Genomic DNA, 20,731 nt, shown 5'->3' on the forward strand with positions numbered 1-20,731 from the left:
TTCCTGAATGCCTTTGGTGAGCCAGGAACTCTAGCCTCAATGCTATTCCATTTGGGGTCAAAGTTACATAATCAAAGCTTGTATATCAGGCTCACCTTTCAGAGTTTGGGTTGAGTCCCAGGCTTGAGATCCTGCTGTTTTGATTGATGGAGCCCATCGACCAATCAGGAGGCAGCAGGAGGAAAAGTCATACCCCTTTCCTGAGGGGAGGGGGAGAAGAGCTCCCTTGGACCTGATTGAAGACTGTAAACTGTCAGGTCCGGAAGACTTCAGGAGCGGAGCCCTGGAGCGTATAAAAGGAGCTGCATGCCCAGCATGAGGGGCAGGTGCAGTGAAGGACTCAAGAAGAGCGGAGCCAAGAAAAGCTGGGGAGCTCTCTGCCAGCAGGCAATAGGCCCAAGGCTCCTGAAGCTGCCACTGGAGGAGACCACTTGGGCTGTTGACGGTGCACAGGGACGGTGCGAGGAGACCCAGCCTTGCGAGCAGTGTGAGACTGCTTGAGCCCATCACAGTGCACAGTTCGGTCCATGGAGCCCAGGCTTTGGAGCTGCCTGCGGCAGCTTGTACCTGCAACTCCGGCAGGGCCTTGGGGGCCGCAGTGAGGCAGCTCAGGCCCCATATCCCTACAAGCAGTCAGGTTTCACAATGTGCAGGGCGGCACACAGGCCCGAGCCTTGGGAGCCAGGGAGCAGCGGAGGCTGCTTGGGTTGGCCACCAGGTGTGAAGATGACTGGCCAGAGCCTGAAGGGTCCAGGCTGTGCTAAGAGCGCCCTCAGTGCCGAGCCAGGGCACAGGGAAATAGTCGTGCTGCAGCATAAGGCCCAACACCCAGGAGCCAGCAGCAGTAGTGCAGCAGCTGAGAGGAGCTGAGCCCTTGGTACCCAGAGCAGGGCACAGGGTGGAGAGGAGCCCAGCAACACAGGAGAGGCCTGGAGAGGCGCTCCAGCAGAGGAGACCCCATCGAGCTGTGCTTTGACCGCTGCCTCCTGAGGAAGCGTGAGTCATTGGGCCCTGGGGTCCCACAGGGGAAAGACATTTGGGGCGGGTAAACCCAGAGAAGGGGCTGGGTGAGCAGGCCCCCACCTAGTCAAGGCCCTAAGGGGAGGGGCCCCTGGTGCTTCCTGAACACCCCATACAGTTCCCCATTGGAAGGAGGACTATCTCTTGCCATGGGTCAGGGATTATATTAAGGAATAGATGTTATTAAGATTGTTCATGTTTGCGCCTTATATTTTGTAATTGAAATGTTGTATTGTGATGTTGTAAATAGTGTTATTTAGGGTTTGACCTTGGTTATTGGTTAGTGTTCTCTGTGTAAATAAATAAATAAATAAATATATGATGTGACCTTGGTTATTGTTCTGTGTGTGTGTGTGTATGTTTGTGTGTGTATGATATTTAGTTTTATGTTTATGTATATTATACCTTAATAAACTGTATATAGTTAAGAACTTTGGGCTTGGGCTAACTCTATAGAGGAAAGAGGGATCTGCTTGATATTCTGGCATCCTTCTCACAGCACCCTCTCCTGCCTACCCATCCTATTCAACTGAGACTAGGGCACACCCTTGGGTGTACCTGGGTTACACTTGCTTTGATCATTAGAGGATCATGAAGATGAAACTGCAGCAACAGTTACAGTTGAACTAGGGGGTGGTTTCCCCTCCTGTGTTAAAGTGTCTAAATATTAATTTGTCTATATCCTGAGTTCATCTGCAAATCAAAGATCACTTCCCCCCAGTGAAACTCCTGCCTGACCTTCATAGCTCCAGTGACTTTTTTATTGTGCTTTGTCAGAAAACCAAGGTTTGAAATCCTGTTTCCTCTCCTCTGTCCTTTGTAGTATCTGTTTACTTTTGAGGTGTTTCACAATAGGAAACCATAAAAATATGACTCCTGTGGACAGAATGAGAGAACATTCTCTATGCAGAGTCAGAGATAACACCTGATAGTTTTTCTAATGCCCTAGTTAATAATTACCTAGGGAATATGCATTGTTTAAATAATTGTGACTAGTTTCCCTCAAGACTTCTGTTTTCTGTGTCAGAGAACAGAGCATAGAACGTCCCCTGAGAGTTTTTCTAAAGGACTACAGCATAAATAAAGAAGACTTTTCTGTAATTTTGGTCACTTTCATTGCTTTTAAAAATGGCAGGTGTGAGCAGCTGTATGAAATACTCCATGTTTGTCTTCAACTTTTTGTTTTGGGTAAGTTGAATTTTAAATTATAAGTGGCATATAGAACAGAGTCAGAATTATTCAGGGGCTATAACAATATAAATTATAAAAAGCAATAAGATGTAAGTGGAATGAGTATACAATTACAGGTCCAGTGGGGAGGAAAAATAGAGTTAACTTCTGTTAATTGGCAATGTTTCTATAGTCTCTTGTTCTGTTTCATAATAGATGATGAGTAACCATCTCCATTTCCTGTACATCCACATTTTGAAAGGCTTAGGCCTTGTTACTCCATATCTCAACTGTCTCATTTCAAGGGACATCACTCATTTTGGTTATCTATATGCAACATTAATGTGAAGTCTTCCTGCTTTACTGTTGTAAATTATTTTTGTCAAAAGTGTAGAATCCTCAAAGTGAGGGATGTGGAAAAAATGTCAGTCTGTTGAAATTCAAACATAAGACTTGGTGTATGACAAAAAGCCAAAATGAGTAACAGAAAAGCCTTATTCATGAAGGAGATTCAATAAATAGTGACAAGTGTGTTGCTAAAGTGGTATAGATTTGAGGTAATAACACTGAGGTGAATTGTGAAAACATAAAAAAAGATTGGAACATGGCCTAGTTTAGAAAAACAGTGTGAAGCCTTCTGATTTTTTGTTCAAAACACATTTGCAAACTTATTGTGTTGTAACTAGTTCATAAGACTTTGCAGATCCCACAGTTCTGGAAAGGTGAGAGAAAAAATACTTTTCTCATGTTTCTTTCTTGTTGTCAACCCTCGGGCAAGACATTTGTTGGATTCTCAAAAGGTTCACTGAAACCATAAGCCGAATTAGTAACCATACCATATGACTTGCCCCAGAAGACTTTTCCTAGTGAAAAGATGACAAATAAAAGGAACCACAGACACTAGCATCAGAAAGTGTGTGACTAAGTCAGACAGAACAAGAGAAATTGCAGAAGTCTTTAATAGTTTATGGGTTTCATAAATAAACGTCTAATGATCCAGTCTTGGTTTGTCTCAGTCCCAGCCAAGGTCGTATTTCAATATGTGTTAAAGTTTGAGCTGAATTTTTGGCACAATAACACTTAAAAGGGCACGAAAACACACTATTTGGAAATCCTGCTCCACAAAATGTATATTTCTGTGTGTATTTTAAATATTTTGCTCTATATTGTGAGCAAATCTCAAAGGCTGGTGTTAAGAAAGTCTAACATACTAACTGTGGCCTGTGCGTGTAAAGCATGGCCTATTGGAGACTCCATGAAAGTACTTCAAGCTAGTTTCAGCTGGATTTCCCTTGTAGGACAAAAGAAGCTGCCTCTGAGAGAGCCATAAAGAATCAGGAAGCAATCAGGCCTGAAGTGACTTCCTAACTCTGTGAATTCGCCAGTGGGAAAGCCAACCTCTGTCTTTGTGTGCATTACAGGAGATGATAAGAGTATTCTTGTGCATACTTGTTGTAAAGATTTGAATCAGATCTCACATTTCCCAGATGAGTGTCCTAACAGGTCCTGCCAAAGGAGTGCAGTGGGTGTTCGTGGTTAACTTTCATTCAATTGCAAAATAGTTAGAGCCAGAGCTGACCTGAGCAGGGTGCAGGGCCCAAGGCAAATCAGTCCATGAGGGGCCCCACCCCCATTCTGATCCCACAGGCCCTGGACTGAAGAAGCTGCCACTGCCATTGGCAGTGGCAGAAGCAGCAGTGGGGCGGGGGTGGGGGGTAGCGAGCAGCTGGACACAGAGCAGCACACACTGCTCTGCCCAGCTCCATGCCACTGCTGCTCCATCCTGCTCCACAGGGTCCCACAAAGTGCAGGGTCCGGGGCAGTTGCCCCGATTTGCCCCCACTAGGGATGGTCCTGGTTAGAGCCTTCACCTAGATTTATAAGAGGTTGTTTCTTGAAGGAGTTGAACCAACATCCCCTAGGACCTATCCACTCTATGAAAGGGCATTGGGAGAGATGGTTCAATCACCTCTGCTCAAGTAGTTCTACTGTGCACGGATTAATTAGACATGTAATATACTCATAGGCCTGAGAGAGCACAAGTAAACCAGGGCTCATGTAGAAGGGGAGACCTGGGCTCCAGTTTCTGCTTTATGATTTGTTTAAATTTACTTAAGATCAGGGGCCACGGTGGGTTGGCTGTCAGTCCACAGCATGGTCAGCTGCCAGACCAGAAGTGACCGTGGACTGGCAAACCCCATCCCCCCAGAGCCGAGCAGAGAGGCTGCAGCTCCTTCTGCAGGGCCTGTGGCAGCACAGAGTTTGGCGCACCCTCCAACCCAGGTGGTAGGGGTAGCCTTACCTGTCTGCCAGCCAGAAATTCCAGCTGTGGTCAGCTGTGACTGCTGGGCCATGGTTTGCCAGGCCACGGCCACTTCCATACCTGGTTTGCTGGGCTGTGGCATAAAACCTTTGAGAACCCCTGCTTTAAATGCTTTATCATGAAACTGGGACCAGCTACCCGGATCAAGGACAACAAGAAGTCCTTTTTTAAATACATAGGGGGTAAAAAGAAGGTACCAGGTAATGTGGGGCCTCTGCAAGGCACACTAGGAAATTTGGTCATTGCTCCAGATGACAAAGCTAACCTATTTAACAATTTCTTTGCCTCAATTTTTCTGAGCAGGGACCGGGTCACCCCCCACACCGGGACCCCCGTAGGCCCCAGGGGAGGTGCACCCAGGCCTAGGGTCAGTGAGGATCTAGTCAGGGAACTTCTGGAGGGACTGGACATATTGAAATCAGCTGGTCCTGATGATCTCCACCCCAGAATGCTGAGGGAACTAACAGAGGTTAGTTTCTTTAGGACTCTCAACCTAAAGAAAGGAGGTTACCAGAAACCAGATTGTTACAGGAAGTATTGGACTCTGGTTAATGACTTGCACCTAAAACAGTCCTGCTACCTCTTGTCAGTGCATGTTGGAAAGCCCTCTGTTACCTGTCAAGCTGTTTGGAATTTTCTGCAGAACATTTTTCTATTGGAAAATATAAGTAAATAGAAAACAAAATATTTCTTGGAAATGCATTGATTTAATTGCAATTTTATGTTGCAAAGAATAATCAAAATGAAGCATTTCTATTGATCAAAGCATTCTGTTTTGATCCTTTTGGAAAATAATGTTTAGACCAGTGGTTTTCAACCTCTTCATACTCAATGCACCCCTTGATAGACTCAAGGCATCCTTCAGAAAATATCAGCTCTTTGTTTTTCACTGACTTTTGACTACAGAAAAATAATAGAGCAGTTTTGTTGCTAAGAACTCAGAAAGACCAAAATGGGCCAGAATGCTCTTAACATTATGGATTCCTATGTGAAATCTCAGGGTTTATCATGTTCATCATGTTTGCACACCTAACTGTGTTAACTTTGTGTGACACTCCACAGCACTCCTGAAAGGATCTCATGACACCCTGGATAAGAATCACTGATTTTAACTTTTCATTTTAATGCAACATTTCAAATGAGAAAAAATCAAATATATCGTAGAATAAAAAATAGATGATAGTGAAAGGAAACATTTTGGTCCAGAATAATTTTTTTCAGGTAATTTCTGGTAATTTCTGTTTTAGAATGGAAAAATACAAAACGACAAAAGTACTCATGAAAAAGACAATCTGTTTACATCCACTCCTAAACATTTGCTTTATTACTCAGTTTTCTTTAAAGTAATTATAAAATTAATATCAGAGTAGACAAAATTCTCTTCACAAGTATAGTTTCATTTACTTTTGGCTTGAAGCCTGTGGGGTTTGTATATGATCAGATATTTTACTCAGTGGCACTGAACAAAACCAGCATGGGACCATACAATATATCAGTTGCTAAGCAAAAATCCCCATTGATTTCACTGGTAGTTCTGGTTAAAATTTGCTAACATGATATAGCTGTGGTCAATAATGCAGCTTTTTGTGATGACTATTTTTTGTAATGTACTTACAAGAGCTTTACTTAGCACTAAAAAAAGCGTAGTGCTCATGTTTGAGTTTTGGCCATGTTCCATATTAAATAATCTGCTTCACTCATTATGGGATTTCAGGCTGAGTGTTGCACCAGGTAGTTTAGTGGGCGAAGTTTTTGTAAGTAAAATTGCACAAAAAGAATAACAAATTAATTTTTGAATGTCCATGAGTTGACAGTCTTCTTGAAAAGGCCATATAAGCAAAAATTAGGATCATTCTACTACCCTAATAGCAGTTGAGTACTAATTGCATACTGCACAATAGTTCTGAACTTGAGAAAGAGTGGCAATGTATAGCTCTTATTCCTCTCAAGTCCTTTCCCACCAGCCCTTACTCTTCCAGTAGGGTGCTGTTCTTTAGGTCTGGTTATTCAAAGAAAACATGTAACTATCTTTTAAACAGTAAAAGGAGACCTGGTCCCTTTGACTATCTGTCAATCATTCATCCAGACAATCTGAGGGTGATACTTTATGGCAGTTCTGTGAGGCTGGTTTGGATAAAATATTTCAACTATCTGCAGTTTGATACTGTGCACCCTGTCTGATATACAAAACTGCTATTATTCCAGGAACTTTGGATCTCACCAAGATTGCATGTAGTCATTGTAGTGATTCAAACACTGCAACATTTAAAAAAAACCTTGTGGATGAATGCACTTAGGGCCAGATCCTGAATTCCTGCTCAGATTTTGGTCTGTCTCCACTTAAACTCCTTCTCAGGGCAGAAGGCATTTATGGGGTAATTCCATCACTTTGCCAGACAGTTTCAGCAAAAGATTTAGTCTGACTTAGAAAAGGAAAGAACAGTGCATTCCTATTCCTATCTACCACCAACAGAAAGGCACTAATTCATCAAGGGGAAGGAGTGGATTAGTGCCTTCCTGGTGGTGGTAGATGGATAATAATCCCGTCTGGTTTCACAGTACTTCTTTTGAAAAGAACGTGCAGTCTGGGAGGTCCATCCATCCATCTATGGGGATACTGTTCTCAAACGAATCCCTGGCACGGCAGTTTGGAGACACATTACCAAGGACCAAGGGGAAGAGAAGTGTTTCAGCACCTTCTTGTAGGTGGTCATTGACTCCTGAAGGTTAGCTAAGTTCCACGCAGGCCCTTACGATCCTCCAGACTTGCATAAAAGATTGTTTCTCTGCCTTGCAAAGGTCAGTAAGAACGCTATGTGAGGATCCTCACAAATATAGTTGGCAACAGAATGATTCAGCAGCAATACATGAGGAACATCACCCAGCACCTGGATCTTTTATTTTTTTTACAAGAGGAAGTAAGGTGTAATTTCTTGGTCACCAATCACTGGTTCACAGGTAACGTATTCCCCATGAGACCCATCCAATGTAATCAGAAAATGAAAAAATTAAAACTGCTGCCTCTGAAGTTGAGGTGAACATAGAGAGTAGAATATGATGTTGCTTGCAATGCAGTACTTGCTTTATATTGTTCCCCATGCTTTTATGAAGATTGTAGGCTCTAGCGATTAAAGTACTTGCCTAGAATTTGGAAACCCGGTTTCCAGATTTTTCTCTAGCATAGACATTCTGTGTCACTTTAAGTGTGACTTTAAGTGTGTCCCCCCCATGCGGGACCACTGGCACAGCTTTACCAGCACTCGTGATACTCTGGCAAGGTGCCAGAGGACTGAAAAAGGGCCAATGTGGTCCCCATTTTCAAAAAAGGGAGGAAAGAAGATGCAGGAAACTATAGGCCTGTTAGTCTTACTTTGGTCCTGGGAAAGCTCTTTGAGAAAATTATCCAAGAGCACATCTGCGAGGAACCAGCAGGGTAGATTATGCTCAGGGGCAATCAACACGGGTTCATTAGAGGCAGGTCCCTTCTGACCAACTTATTTGTGTTCCATGACCAGGTCACAAAATCCTTGGACGTAGGTGTTGCGGTGGATGTAGTCTTTCTGGACTTTAGGAAAGCCTTTAACACTGTCTCTCATCCCATTCTCCTTAAAAAATTAGGCGACTGTGGTGTCAATGCCTACGCAGTCAGATGGGTCACTAATTGGCTGGAGGGCCGCAGAGAGTGTGGTGGACGGATCATATTCGACCTGGAGGGATGTGGGCAGTGGTGTTCCCCAGGGCTCGGTCCTTGGGCCTGCGCTGTTCAACATCTTCATCAGTGACTTGGACGAGGGGGTGAAAAGCACCTTGTTCAAGTTCACAGATGACACTAAGATGGGGGCAGAGGTGGGCACACTAGAAGAGAGGGACAGGCTACAACTAGATCTCAACAGGTTACAGGGGTGGGCGGATGAGTATAAGATGAGATTCAATACTGACAAGTGCAAGGTAATGCACCTAGGGACAAAGAACCAGCAATGCACCTACAGGCTGGGAACTCCCTTCTTGTCAGCACAGAGGCAGAAAAGGATCTTGGAGTCATTATTGATTCCAAGATGAACATGGACCAGCAATGTGGGGACATGGTCAGGAAGGCTAACCACACCTTGTCATGCATCCACAGATGCGTCACAAGCAGGTCCAAGGAGGTGATCCTCCCTCTCTATGCGACATTGGTCAGGCCGCACTTGGAGTACCGCGTCCAGTTCTGGGCACCGCACTTCAGGAGGGATGTGGACAGCATTGAGAGGGTCCAGAGGAGGGCCACTCTCATGATCGAGGTCAGCAGGGCAGGCCCTACGAGGAGAGGCTACAAGACCTGAACCTGTTCAGCCTCCACAAGAGAAAGCTGAGAGGGGATCTGGTGGCCATCTGTAAACTTGCCAAGAGAGACCAGCAGGCAATGGGATAGTCCCTGTTCCCCCAAGCACTACTGGGAGTAACAAGGAATAACAGCCATAAGTTGATGGAGAGTAGATTCAGGCTAGACATCAAGAAGCACTACTTCACAGTCAGGGCGGCTAGGATCTGGAACTAACTTCCAAGGGAAGTGGTGCTTGCTCCTACCCTGGGGATCTTGAAAAGGAGGCTAGATAGACACCTTGCCGGGGTCATTTGACCCTAGCATTCTTTTCTGCCCATGGCAGGGGGTCAGACTGGATGATCTGCTCAGGTCCCTTCTGATCCTAGCATCTATGAAACTATGAAAATATTAACTTCTCTGTAAACAGTGAAATGGGATTATATAGCTTCCTTAGTTTACCAGCTATTTGTAAGGATGAATACATGAAAAAGGCTCTGAGCCCCTACAGCAATTGGAATGATATCAGTATCATAGCTAGATCTCCTCCTGTGGCTTTCACTAGGGGAGTAGGAAATTCTAGAGATTTACTGTTCTCAGGGTAAGAAAATTATATGAGAAAAAAAAGAAAATTTCCACCCAGTTCTGCATTTGAAATTTCAAGTATCCTATTGCTGTGAGATGTACAGCAATGTTCCTTGTAGTTATGGCATATATTATTCTCTCTACATATGATAAAGATTTATATCAGCCATCTCATCCCACAGATTCCCAAGCTACATACATAAATCATCACAGAAATGTGAGTTTCTCTGGCAGTTAGGATTTAACTATCCATATGAGGCTTTCTGGCTGTGAATCTGGGTCCTGGATTGCTTTCATTGATGCTTCCATCACTTTGCCAGACAGTTTCAACAGTTTTGCAGGCATCTGGTACAGTTTGATATTGAACTTTATTTTGAGACTGTTGATCTGTTTTCTCTTTCCCCATAGGTGTGTGGCTGTATTATTTTGGGTGTCTCCATATGGATACGTGTAAGCAAAGATGCTCAGGAGGTAACTATATTCTGCCCTACAACACCTCTCTTTTTTTCCTCACCATGAAAATGCCAAAGCACTGCGTCAGCCATAGAGACACTCTTTTTCTGCTTTTGTCTCCCAGACTCTTCAGTCCAGTCAATGAGGTGATTTCTGTGTCTGCAGAGTAACCAAGTTATGATTTATAAAATTACGCTAGAAGGATCAATGCAGGTGGTCAGGAATAATGAATACAACTATTTTAGAGCTGACTGCATATTACATTTCTTTTGGTGGTACTGTTTTATAGTTTTCCAGGGTTTGGGACAAAGCCACTTTAAGTTCATTTGTAAAAATCATGGTCCTGTTCTTGTTCCCACTGAAGTAAATGAGTTGTGACACTGATTTTAATTTTACAGAATGATCAGGACCTAGATAACTACTAGACTCTTTTAAGATCAGATCATTGTTTGAAGAAGGTGTTTTTCAGAAAGAGAGTTAATTATACTCAAGGACACTTGCATTTTTTCCAATGGATACTTGTTCTAATTCCTCTTTAGCAGTACAGTAGTTTATTTCATTAGAAATTTTAGCTTTTACATAAAGCATAAATTATTTCCTTTGTTTCTAAAAGAACTTTAAAAATATGCATGTCCCAGGATTGGCATATACAGTAAAATCTTTGTTATCCAGCATTTAAGTAACCAGAAATTCTATTAACTGGAACTTCCGGTTCGGCTGGAGCTCGCACATAATTGCCACTGCTTTCACCCACCACCTGTGCTGCTGTTTCTCCACATGTAGCTGCTGCCACCCCCCGCTCCATGTGCAGCCTCCCCCTCTCCCCTGCTCTGCATTTTCAGAAAAACCCTGCTGGGTTATTTCAGATAACTGGGATTTTTACATAACCAGCAATCCCCTTACTCTGGGGATGCCAGATAACAAAGATTTTACAGTATATGCATTGCCCTTCTATTTAGGGTTTAGTGAGAGGCTAAATGCACTGCTGCTTTTTTATCATTGATTCAATGATACAATCTTGGGACTTCTGTTCAGGTGCACTTGGTGATGCCCTGGGACAAACTGTTAGCAATTTTTATCCTATGAACCTCTTTAGGGTTTGTTTTGAGACAATGGACACAGACATCTGAACCATTGTATTGTCTTGGATTAAAATAATTTTTTTCAGGAAATATGTGACATCTGTTTGTAACCTCAGCTCAACTAGCATCGTTCTCATGGGGGCTCTGCCACTTGCCTATAGAGATGCTAGTTCCAGAGAGAGGATGGGTTCACTGATGAAAAGCTGATACATACTCTCTACATTTCTCTATTTGACTACATACCATAAGAAGGTGAAAAATGTTTCAGTAACACAACTCTGTTCATTCATACATGGTCTTGGGCCATGGGGAAATGAATAACTTTGAAAATTTATGTAAGCCACTTTGTTCTCAAAATGATTCCTGGCTCTGGAAGTAAAACATGGTTGTCCATGCCATGGAAATATATATTTTTGCAGTGTCTCTGTTGATCCTGTGGGGCTTATTAAGCACCAATGCTTCTGATTACCATTCTGTTGCCATACCATGAGACAGGGCACATTTCTTACTAGTCAAAGGAGATTATGGCTTTGATCTATATTTTTCCCCATAAAAAACAAAACAAAACAAAAAAACAACCCCCCCGGTCTTTAGTTTGATAGATTTTCTATCACTGGGTGATGTCTGTGCAGTATCAAATCAGTCTCAGAGTGAATTCTCCACTTTTACCAGCGGATATAAAGACCTGAAAGAATTAACTAGCAACTTATAATGGAGATTCCTTAGGTATATAAATTCTGCCCATAATTTGTATATATTCCCTTGGTGGTAAGGACATGGGAATATGTCCCTACCTTTGACCTTCTTTTTTACATAAAAATGTTGAAGTTTTGTCTCATTTTATAGAGACTCAAGTTGTCACACTTGCTTAGTTGGCTGATTGCTTCCTCAGATGATCTTCCATAGCTGGGGGCACAATAACTATAACCACGTTCTATAAGGTCTTGACTCAGGAAAACATTTATACTTAGGAATTAAAGCACGTGCTGACCTGTTTCTCTGAATTGAACATCTAGTTTGAAGCAGCGAAATATTTTTAGCTGGTCTTTTAGAAATAAAATTTGGAGACAGATCTTGATGTCCTTACCTACTTTTTACAGTTTTCATTCAGGCAAAGCTCCTGTTCAGGGTCCATGTATAATCTGCCTGAGCGATAACTGAGCAAGGACTTCAGGACTTGGTGCTAGATGAATAGAATTCTCTAAGAGTAAAGATCAAGAGATTTGGTTCAACTTGGAAAAGGAAGGAACAGTGCATTCCTGTATTGTCTATATACCTTTGCTATTTCCATCAGAAGATAAATGGGACCCCTTCCAGACTTTCGTACTAATCTTGCCAACAGCCACATAGGAAAATATTCTTTGAAGATTTTTCTCAGTTTGGGCTAAGGCCGTACTCATGCCCTTGGGAACTGAATAATTTGCTATAATTATGTTGAACTCTAGCAATTGCTTGGTTAAATATCATATACATGAAAACGCAGACCTCATCCCTTAGGATAGTACTGGAGGACCAGCTTAAAAAAAAATCAGCTTTGGAAATATACCCTATGTTTCTTTCCAGTGCATCCAATTCTATTCTGAAGAGCGCTGTCATAGGAGCAGTAGTAGAATGCACTTATGGGTCACAACAAAGAGCTTTCTTTCACCATTAGATTAATATGAACATGGAAGAATTTTTCCAGATGATCAATTTTGCTACTCACACTAAAAACAAAGCTTCACTGGCTGAAAACAGAATGAATAATAGTTTTAAGACAGGAGATATTTGTTTATTCACTGAGGGTGAAATTGACCCTGTGTAGAAGGTCAGAACAAAGGCAATGACCCACTGAAACCTTCAAAATATGGCTTATTTGAGGACTTTTGCATGAGGGAGAATAGTACCTTGATTGCTTTATTTATATGCATCATTATGCACATTTCTTTCATTTGCCTTTTCCTTGAATACAAATTCACTGTCTCTTTTGGGGAAGATTAGGTTATCTAATAATTTTCTCTCTCTCTTTTATTTATTTATTTATTTTTGAAAGGGTTTTCTGATACCTGAGTTTTTGTGTCTCTCTTCACAGGATCTCAATATAGATAATAGCCTCTTTGCAGGTGTCGATCTGCTAATAGCAGTGGGCTCCATCATTATGGTCCTTGGTTTCCTGGGCTGCTGTGGTGCTGTAAAGGAAAGCCAGTGCATGTTGCTCTTGGTAGGTGCACAGAAAGGAAGACCTTCCTCTCAGATTTTCAAGCCAAAGTCAGTCAGTGAAAAAGTGCCTTGCAAATTATGCTGATTGTAGCTTGGGGTACATTTGTTTGATCAAATGATTGTGACATGGGCTGTGTACACACAATAAAATAATATGGGAGAATTCTTCCAGTTTTGTTCTCCTGGTACAGAAACTTACACAGAGTCACATGTAGAGATATTTGAATGCTGATGCTCTGAATAGCAGAGACTTTGCAATGCTGACTCTGTACAGCCAGGAGCTCTTCCTGTGCACACATCTCAGCGTGCTCTGCAGGCTCCCTCTGCCTGCCTGGTGACAGATGGTAGCACTGCACAGGGCAACCCTGATTGGCTGCCCCAGACTGCCCATAGTCAGCCTGTGTTTCCCTCCAGTACAATGTAGGGATTGTGAAGGGGGCATGTTCTGCTCCTTGCAGGAGCAGCAAAGGTCAGCAAGTGATATACTGTTTCCAGGGGGGGGCGGGGGGGATGCTGGAGGACTGTTCTCTTCTGAGAGATGCCCAGCATGTAGAGATTTTGCTCTTCCAGGAGCACTCTTATGGGAGTGACAACATCTATAGCCTTGTGAAATTGAATGTCTGTATGTGACCTAAGTGTTTCCTGTACTCTAGCTCTGTCTCTCACACACACAGAGTGGTGCCTTTCCCTGTATCACTGTCTGAAAAGGCAGCTCCCATAAGTAAGTTCAGGGGTTAGGGTTGGGTTCCCAAATATTGAACACAGCATTTTTGAGACATGACCATTTAAAGAAAAACAGTTTGGGGAAAGTTCCCTAACTTTTTTAGCAATGTCATATCTAGCAATGTCGTATTATCCACTGGAACCTTACAGCTACTCAGTGGCCTCCCACAAAAGCAGTCCTTTGTGGTTTTCTTTATGCTGGGCCCCAGCACGGAAGAAGTTGGTGGCAGCAACCAACAGCATAACTAAGGGTGAGTGAAAGAGGCACCAGCCCCAGGTGCCAAGTTAGGAAGAGGTGCCAAAATCACTCCCTCACAGGCCATGTCCACATTAATGTGGACATTTATTTCCCCAGGAAGAAGAAGGAGTGGCTCACCTAGTGCCTCTGCTACTTGTCCCTGGGGAACACCTGTGCCACGTATACTCTGGCATGCAGCAGTTTAGCCCAGGGGAGGCAGGGGAGGCTGGGGCCAGCACTGGACTGGCCCCAGCAGCTTTACGTGGAGTTCTGGGAGCCTTCTGGGGCTGCAGCAGCAGTGATTTGCTGCTTGGTGCCTGGTTGGCAGCCAGAGTGTGGCTCTAGATGGCCAGGTTTCTATTTTGGGCAGCACATGCTGCCCCTTTGTGTAGTGCTCACATTTTTTTTGACCCTGGGATCTCCCAGGGTCAAACCCCTCCTTATCCCTCCATGCTGCTACCTTGCAGTGCAGAGAACAGCTGATTGTGTTGATATGGTGCTGCAGATATATCTGCAGCAGTATACACCTCATGGCCATGCTTGTCTGTCCACAGAGTCCATGCCCTGAGAACATTGTAATGCCAGGAACTCTGAAACAGTCCCTGGCTACTGCTGCTGCCACTGTTAAAGGCAACAGCTGGGGCAGGCACAGCATGTGGGGTAGCAGCAGCGGCTCAGCTGGGGACTGTTTGGATGTTCCCAGCATGGGTAAGACTGCTGCCCTCCCCTCCTGCTCTCAGAACCAAGGTGCTGTGTCCCCCCCTGCCATGAACTGTATGCCCCTCCCCACAGGGTTTGCCTTTGGCATCAACTCTGCTTATTATACCACTCTCAGCAACAGTGGGAACAAAAGGTAAAAGGACCCAGTACTGGGTCCACATAGTCTTTCTCCAGTCCCCAACTTCCTTCTCAACCAACTCACATCATCTTGTTTCTGTCAGGTTTCTTCCATCTTCCCATACCCTAACCAGCCAAATGGCTTGCCCCCCAGGTAAGCCCCAGCCATAGTTTCTCCACAACTTGCCCAACCTTTGTAGGTGGACAGTGTATTAATCACAAACTGAGGTATATATGGGGGGGGTGCAAATATGCAGATTAGATATTTAAACCATTTGCCATACATGATGCCACGCAAAACATTTCTGCTAGGGAGATAAGCAACATATACTATGTCCATGGTGGGACCAGAGGATGCAGTTCCCATATGAATTTAGCAGCCCTAGGAGATATTGTATCTGCCAGAGACTCAAAATCTCCTGGTGTTCCATATAGGATGAGGCACATTCACAGCACCATCTAAGTGGGCCAAGAGCATTAGCACACAGGAAAAAGATAAACTGGGCATGCCTACATGTTCATTAATGTACCATAATTACAGTGCATTAAGTTCAGTACCTGTAATAACAGGTACTAATTTAATGCACCTTAATCAGCACTACTGTGCATTAGTGCAAATGAACACTTTTTGTGTGACGCTTAATGCCCATTGGATTACTCTATTGCACATTAGCAAAGTTTTTGCCAGCTGCACTAATGTGCAGTAGAATTAGTGTAATGGGCATTAAGCATCTCATGTAGACACACCCACTCTGTCCCAGAGTCAGGATGAATCATCTGATCAGCTCTAATCAGATGTAAATTTACTATACCAGTTTCTATTCATGTACATGATAGCTTGTGACCAGAGACTAGACTAAATAGTCTTTTGCTGGTAAATATACTAATTTTTCTTTTTTGCTTTTCTCCTAGTTCTTTATTGGACTGCTTTTGATCCTGATCCTTCAGATCACAGCAGGTATTTTGGGAGCAGTGTATAGATCTAAGGTATTGTTTGGTTCTACTCATTCAATGAATTCTTCCCAAAAGTTTAGCTTTACAGTATAGATTAATATTATGATATTATTTGGATTTCCAGATTGATGTGGTTGTTAACCAGACCCTGTTGGAAACAACAAAGCAGTTGCAAAGTACTGAACAACAGTATCAAACATTTCAAATGAACTTCCAGAAGTTTGAGCAAGAGGTAATTAAAATGCGATAAAGGGCAGGGGTTGTTTTTATCCATCCAGTTAATAGCATTTGTTGCAGTACTAATCCCTGTTTTATGACTTTACTGCCACTGAATTGAGTGTCATCTTGGAAGAGGCATGGAATGACACAAATGCCGTAGAACTGTTGATTTCCTTCTGTGCCATGAAGTTCTTCTCTGTAGTGATTATGGGGCAGAAATGTATGTATGAACTAAAGGTAAGGGTTCCGTAAATCTGCTGTGCGTTCACATATGCCTTCCTCTCCCTCTGCTTAGGGCCTCTCTCACTTCAAACCTCAGTGAATTATTTTTATTAATTATGGCATGTCCTTTATGATCTGAAAGTCTTTTTTAAGGGGAACATTTTTTGGATGTTTGATATCTGTATGTTTATACCTCTCATGTTATTATCACAGCACATGGCTGGACATATCATTTTTGATATATGAGCATTTAAAGAAAAGTGGCTTGGGAAAGTAACCTAACTTTTTTAGCAATATCATATCATGTGTGTGGAAACTCCAGGTTTCTTTTATCTGTTGGTTTTTACTGACAGCTTATGCATTGGACTGTACTTTAGAAGATTGGAAGATTAATTCTGAAGTTATTAGCTATTAATATTTAAACTTCAAAGCTCTATATAAAGTTTGTAAATCCTCTAAGGGTCTTGTGAATTTACAAAGGCTAGAGGTTATGTAGGTAATCTCCATAAATAAAATGTCCTAGTTCAAAGAATTTAAATTTCATTTGTTTGAACTCCATAACCCAGTAAGTTTATTTCATTGGTTGTAAATTCTTTGGTGTGCTTACAGAAATTGTCAGCTTTTTAAACCAAACAGTGTGACATGAAGTTTCACAAAACTACCCTGTAACAACATCAGGCCCCAGGGCTGGCCGTGACACCTCCTGGTAACTGTGCAGCTCCTGCACCTGTTCTGGCTCCCTGGGTCTCCTTCCTTCCTCCTTTCCTGCTACACCTTATTGTAGTTAGTTAATTGATGGAAATGTGCAGGTCCCATGGGGAGGCATCATCCATGCTCCTGGACCTCACTGCTCTCAAACCAGCCCCTCAGGCACTAGGTGGCCCCCCTAACCCATCAGTGCTCCAGCATATTAATCACCTTAAGGGCTATTTCCATGATCTCTGACCTCCCCTACAACCACACCTATGTCTCACATGTGTTAGTAGTCATCACTCAGGTGGAACACTTTGCCCCAAATCAATATCAGGCCATCTCAAGCCTCTGTTCCCTTGTCAGGACCTTGGCTTTTATGGTCGACCACCCGTTTTCTCTAGCTGGACCGTCTTGCCTCAGCCCACTACACTGGGCCAGGCTTCTAGGCTCCAGCCCTCAATCTGACTTCCACCTATCCTGGATTTCCAGGCTTTGGTTCTGGCCCTCTTGGCCTCAAGCCTGCTGTCACCCCTCTCTCAGGCTTGTGCTCTGGCCCTCTTGGCCTCAGGCCCACTATTGCTCCCCTTTGGACTCATGGTCCAGTTCTCTAGGCCTGCTATCGCCCCCTAGGGGTTGTGCACTGGCCTTAGTGCCCCTATTAGGCACCGGACCCCTGGCCCTATCTCCACCCTACCTCAGGCTCTGGCACTCCTAGCTTTCTCTGCCCTGCTCTGAGCCCTGAGTCCACTGGCCCTATCTCCACTCTGCTCAGGGCACTGCTAGGACCTCTGCCTCCCCAGTAGTCCCACCCAAACCACGGGACTAAACTGCAACAAAAGAGTAAGCCCACAATAACATAAACTATCCCTGGACTGGGTCCAACAATAAATCCCACCTCACTGGCTGTATCACAAGGCTTCCGCCTATCTGGGTTGTATCCCCTTTGAGCACTCAATCTTACTGGTAGTTCCAGGTAGCTCGTCTATCAACCATGCACTCCTCTGCAATTTTACCCAGCAGGAGCTCTTTACCCTGCCACCTGCAGGGCCAGATTCTTCACCCTGACTCAGGCCCTAGGTTTAAATGCTCCATAAACCAACCCCCCTTCCAGCCAGGTGGCTGCTCTGAGCTGGCCACAGGTGTGGCTCTTTACCCTGCTGGGCAGCTCATTGCTTAGGCAACAGCATTTCCTTGCTGCCTGCCTTCTCACAGTTCACTGCTATTTAGCTGCCTGCAGCTCTTTCCTTCTATGCTATCCAGATGCCTGCCCTGACACACACTGCTGTTCTGCAGCTCTTTCCTAAGTGAATTCCTTGTCCCAGGGGTGGCCTCTTCTGAGTGGCTACTATTCTGCTTGTTTGCTGGAAGCCAGCTCCCTACTATGCAGCCTGCTCCCAAGCTGCCAGCTCCTACACAGTCAGCTCAGCATTCTATAGCTTCCTTTTAAAGTAATAGAAGCCCCCTGGCTCCCTGTTACCCATCCACTAATTCTTGTAAGTAACATAGAAGTTCAGCAATATATGTTTCTTTTGTTCAGCCAAGTGAGTTACAAGGTCTGCACCTATTCTTTGCAAGACCCTTCCTGAAGGCCACATAACCTCAACTTTCTGTACTGCTATTGAGTTTAAATAGTTGGCACAATTTGGAAGACTCAGAGGTTTTGTTTACATACCTTTCAAATTTACTTTGTAGCTTTTGTGTTTATCATAGGTAAAAATTAATATAGGACACTGGCGATCAAATCCTGGATTTGTGTGTGTTTACACTTTGTGAAGTTTGGATTTGAGCCCAGATTTAAAACTTGTCACTCTGAGTAAACCAAACTGCTAGTCTCAATCAATCATTTGGTCAAAACTGGAAATTCAGAGACAGAACCAAAATTGACATGTTGGGCCTATCTCTATTGATCATTATGAATACCTCATCTGTTGCTGGATCTGCTAACCTTGCAAAAGTCTGGTTGTGCTAGTAGATTGTATTAGCTCAACAGGTTCAATTTACAGTCATGGATGCATGAAGATTGCCATTTATGCTACCTATATGAGAAAGGGGACTCATCCTTAAGGCAGATGTGATTCTGCTGCAACCGTCTATGTACACATGCTATTAATGTGATAATGCAGTATTTTACTGTGAAGTAATCCTTCCCTGGGAATACATCTACATGTGCACCCTGTTCGGAGCAAATCTGCTCCCAATGGGAGCAGCCCAGTACAGGGCTGCTCCTGCCCTGCTCTGCCCCCCTTGTAGTAGCCAGGGGGAGCTCTGCCAGCTGCAGAAACAGCTGTCTTCTGGCCCCATGCACATTGGGAGGGGTCCTGATGCGCACAGGGCTGGGATACAGCTGCTACTGGAGGTAGAAGAGCTCTCCCAGCCCTCTGCAGCTGCCAGTGAGCCCTGTGCCCAGTGGGTCTTCCCTATTCCAGCAGGGAGCTGGCTGGGAACTGTCCCACTTCTGGGGCACCTGCTGGCTAGCTGCCAGCTGGGCAGGGATTCCCCATCCAGTAGGGGGCTGGCCAGGAGCTGTCCCACTCCTGAGGCACCTGCCCGTGAGCTGGACAGGGATTTCCTGGGTAGGGTTTCCACAGGTGTGGGACAGTTATCCCTCTGTGGGACAGCTGCTAGTGAGCTCCCAGCTGAGCAGGGAAACAGAGAGCTCCCCAGTCCTAGCACTGCATGTTCCCAGCTCTTGTGTGAAGCCAGGTGCTACACAGTGCTGGGAAGGGGTGGGGAGGGAGGGGCAGGGGAGCAGAGAGTGACCCTGTCCCAGCACTAATTTGCTCCCATTCAGTGTCTACATGAGTGGTACTGCACAGTAACTACTGCACGGTTAATCTAGTACCTGTATTTACAGGCACTAGCTAACTGCTCAGTAGACTAATTTACTGTGCAGTAAACGCCATGCACATGTAGACAGTGACACTTTATTGCAGAGTACATTAATGTACTGCACAGTAAAGCGTCTTGTGTAGATGTGCCATTTGTGTTTAAACTTGATCTGGGGCCCCACAGGATTGCAATCACAATTTGCCTAAATAAGGACTCAGTACCTAAGGATCTCTGATTTGCTTTGGGATGGGAATAACACATATGGCATTTATTTTTATTTTTTAAACAAAAGACATTCCCAGTCTAAAAACTCCTCTCATGTTCAGATGTTTTGGTTGCTCTCTATGTGTGAAGATCTTAGCTGGGGCATCCACATTAGTTTTGAGTGCGAGTAACCACTTTCTTGTTTAGATAATGCCTGAATTTTTTTGACCTTCAGAAAAACTTATTTTCCAACCAGCATGATGTAGAAGAATGGAATCTAGAGTAGCTTGCTTTAGGTAAAATACTTCTATTTCTTATAAACAAGGACTTTCACAAGAAAGAATGAAAGAGCTAAAGCATACTATTTTATGCGATTGAAATTAGACATCTGAACTGAAGTTAGACATTGTGGCGGGCCAGTATGGGGCGCTCCTGTGTTGAGCCACCCACCTCACTGTGCCTGACCACCTTCCAAGCTCCCTGGGGGCACCTCGCGTCTGGCCGACCCCCTTCCTGAAGCACACCCACTAGCCTGGGGGTAACACTGCCACCACCCAGGGATGGGCTTGATTCTGGCTCTGCGCACCCTGGGAAACACAGGCCTAGTAGCCCTCGAGGGTACTTGATTCACTTCAAGAACTTGGGATGCTTCCCTCAGTTGGAAGCACAAGTAGTGGTCT

At 44.0% G+C, this 20,731-nt stretch overlaps 1 protein-coding gene across 2 annotated transcripts in view; it reads left to right on the forward strand.

The window, feature by feature from the left end:
* The first annotated feature begins 2,054 nt into the window (after positions 1-2,054).
* TSPAN8 (tetraspanin 8) overlaps positions 2,055-20,731 on the forward strand; it is a 32,253-nt gene continuing 13,576 nt past the window's right edge. The window contains exons 1-5 of one of the 2 annotated variants that reach the window (XM_006026256.3): positions 2,055-2,208; positions 9,807-9,869; positions 13,005-13,133; positions 15,843-15,917; positions 16,009-16,116. In XM_006026256.3, coding sequence (XP_006026318.1) covers positions 2,149-2,208; positions 9,807-9,869; positions 13,005-13,133; positions 15,843-15,917; positions 16,009-16,116 — 435 coding nt within the window. In that variant the 5' untranslated portion in view covers positions 2,055-2,148. Of the gene's footprint in view, positions 2,209-9,806; positions 9,870-9,891; positions 9,998-13,004; positions 13,134-15,842; positions 15,918-16,008; positions 16,117-20,731 lie in introns of those variants that run through there. The other variant, XM_025207169.1, reaches the window with a different exon arrangement.

Source organism: Alligator sinensis, unplaced genomic scaffold (genome assembly GCF_000455745.1).
Source record: "Alligator sinensis unplaced genomic scaffold, ASM45574v1 scaffold1021_1, whole genome shotgun sequence".
Taxonomy (NCBI): domain Eukaryota; kingdom Metazoa; phylum Chordata; order Crocodylia; family Alligatoridae; genus Alligator; species Alligator sinensis.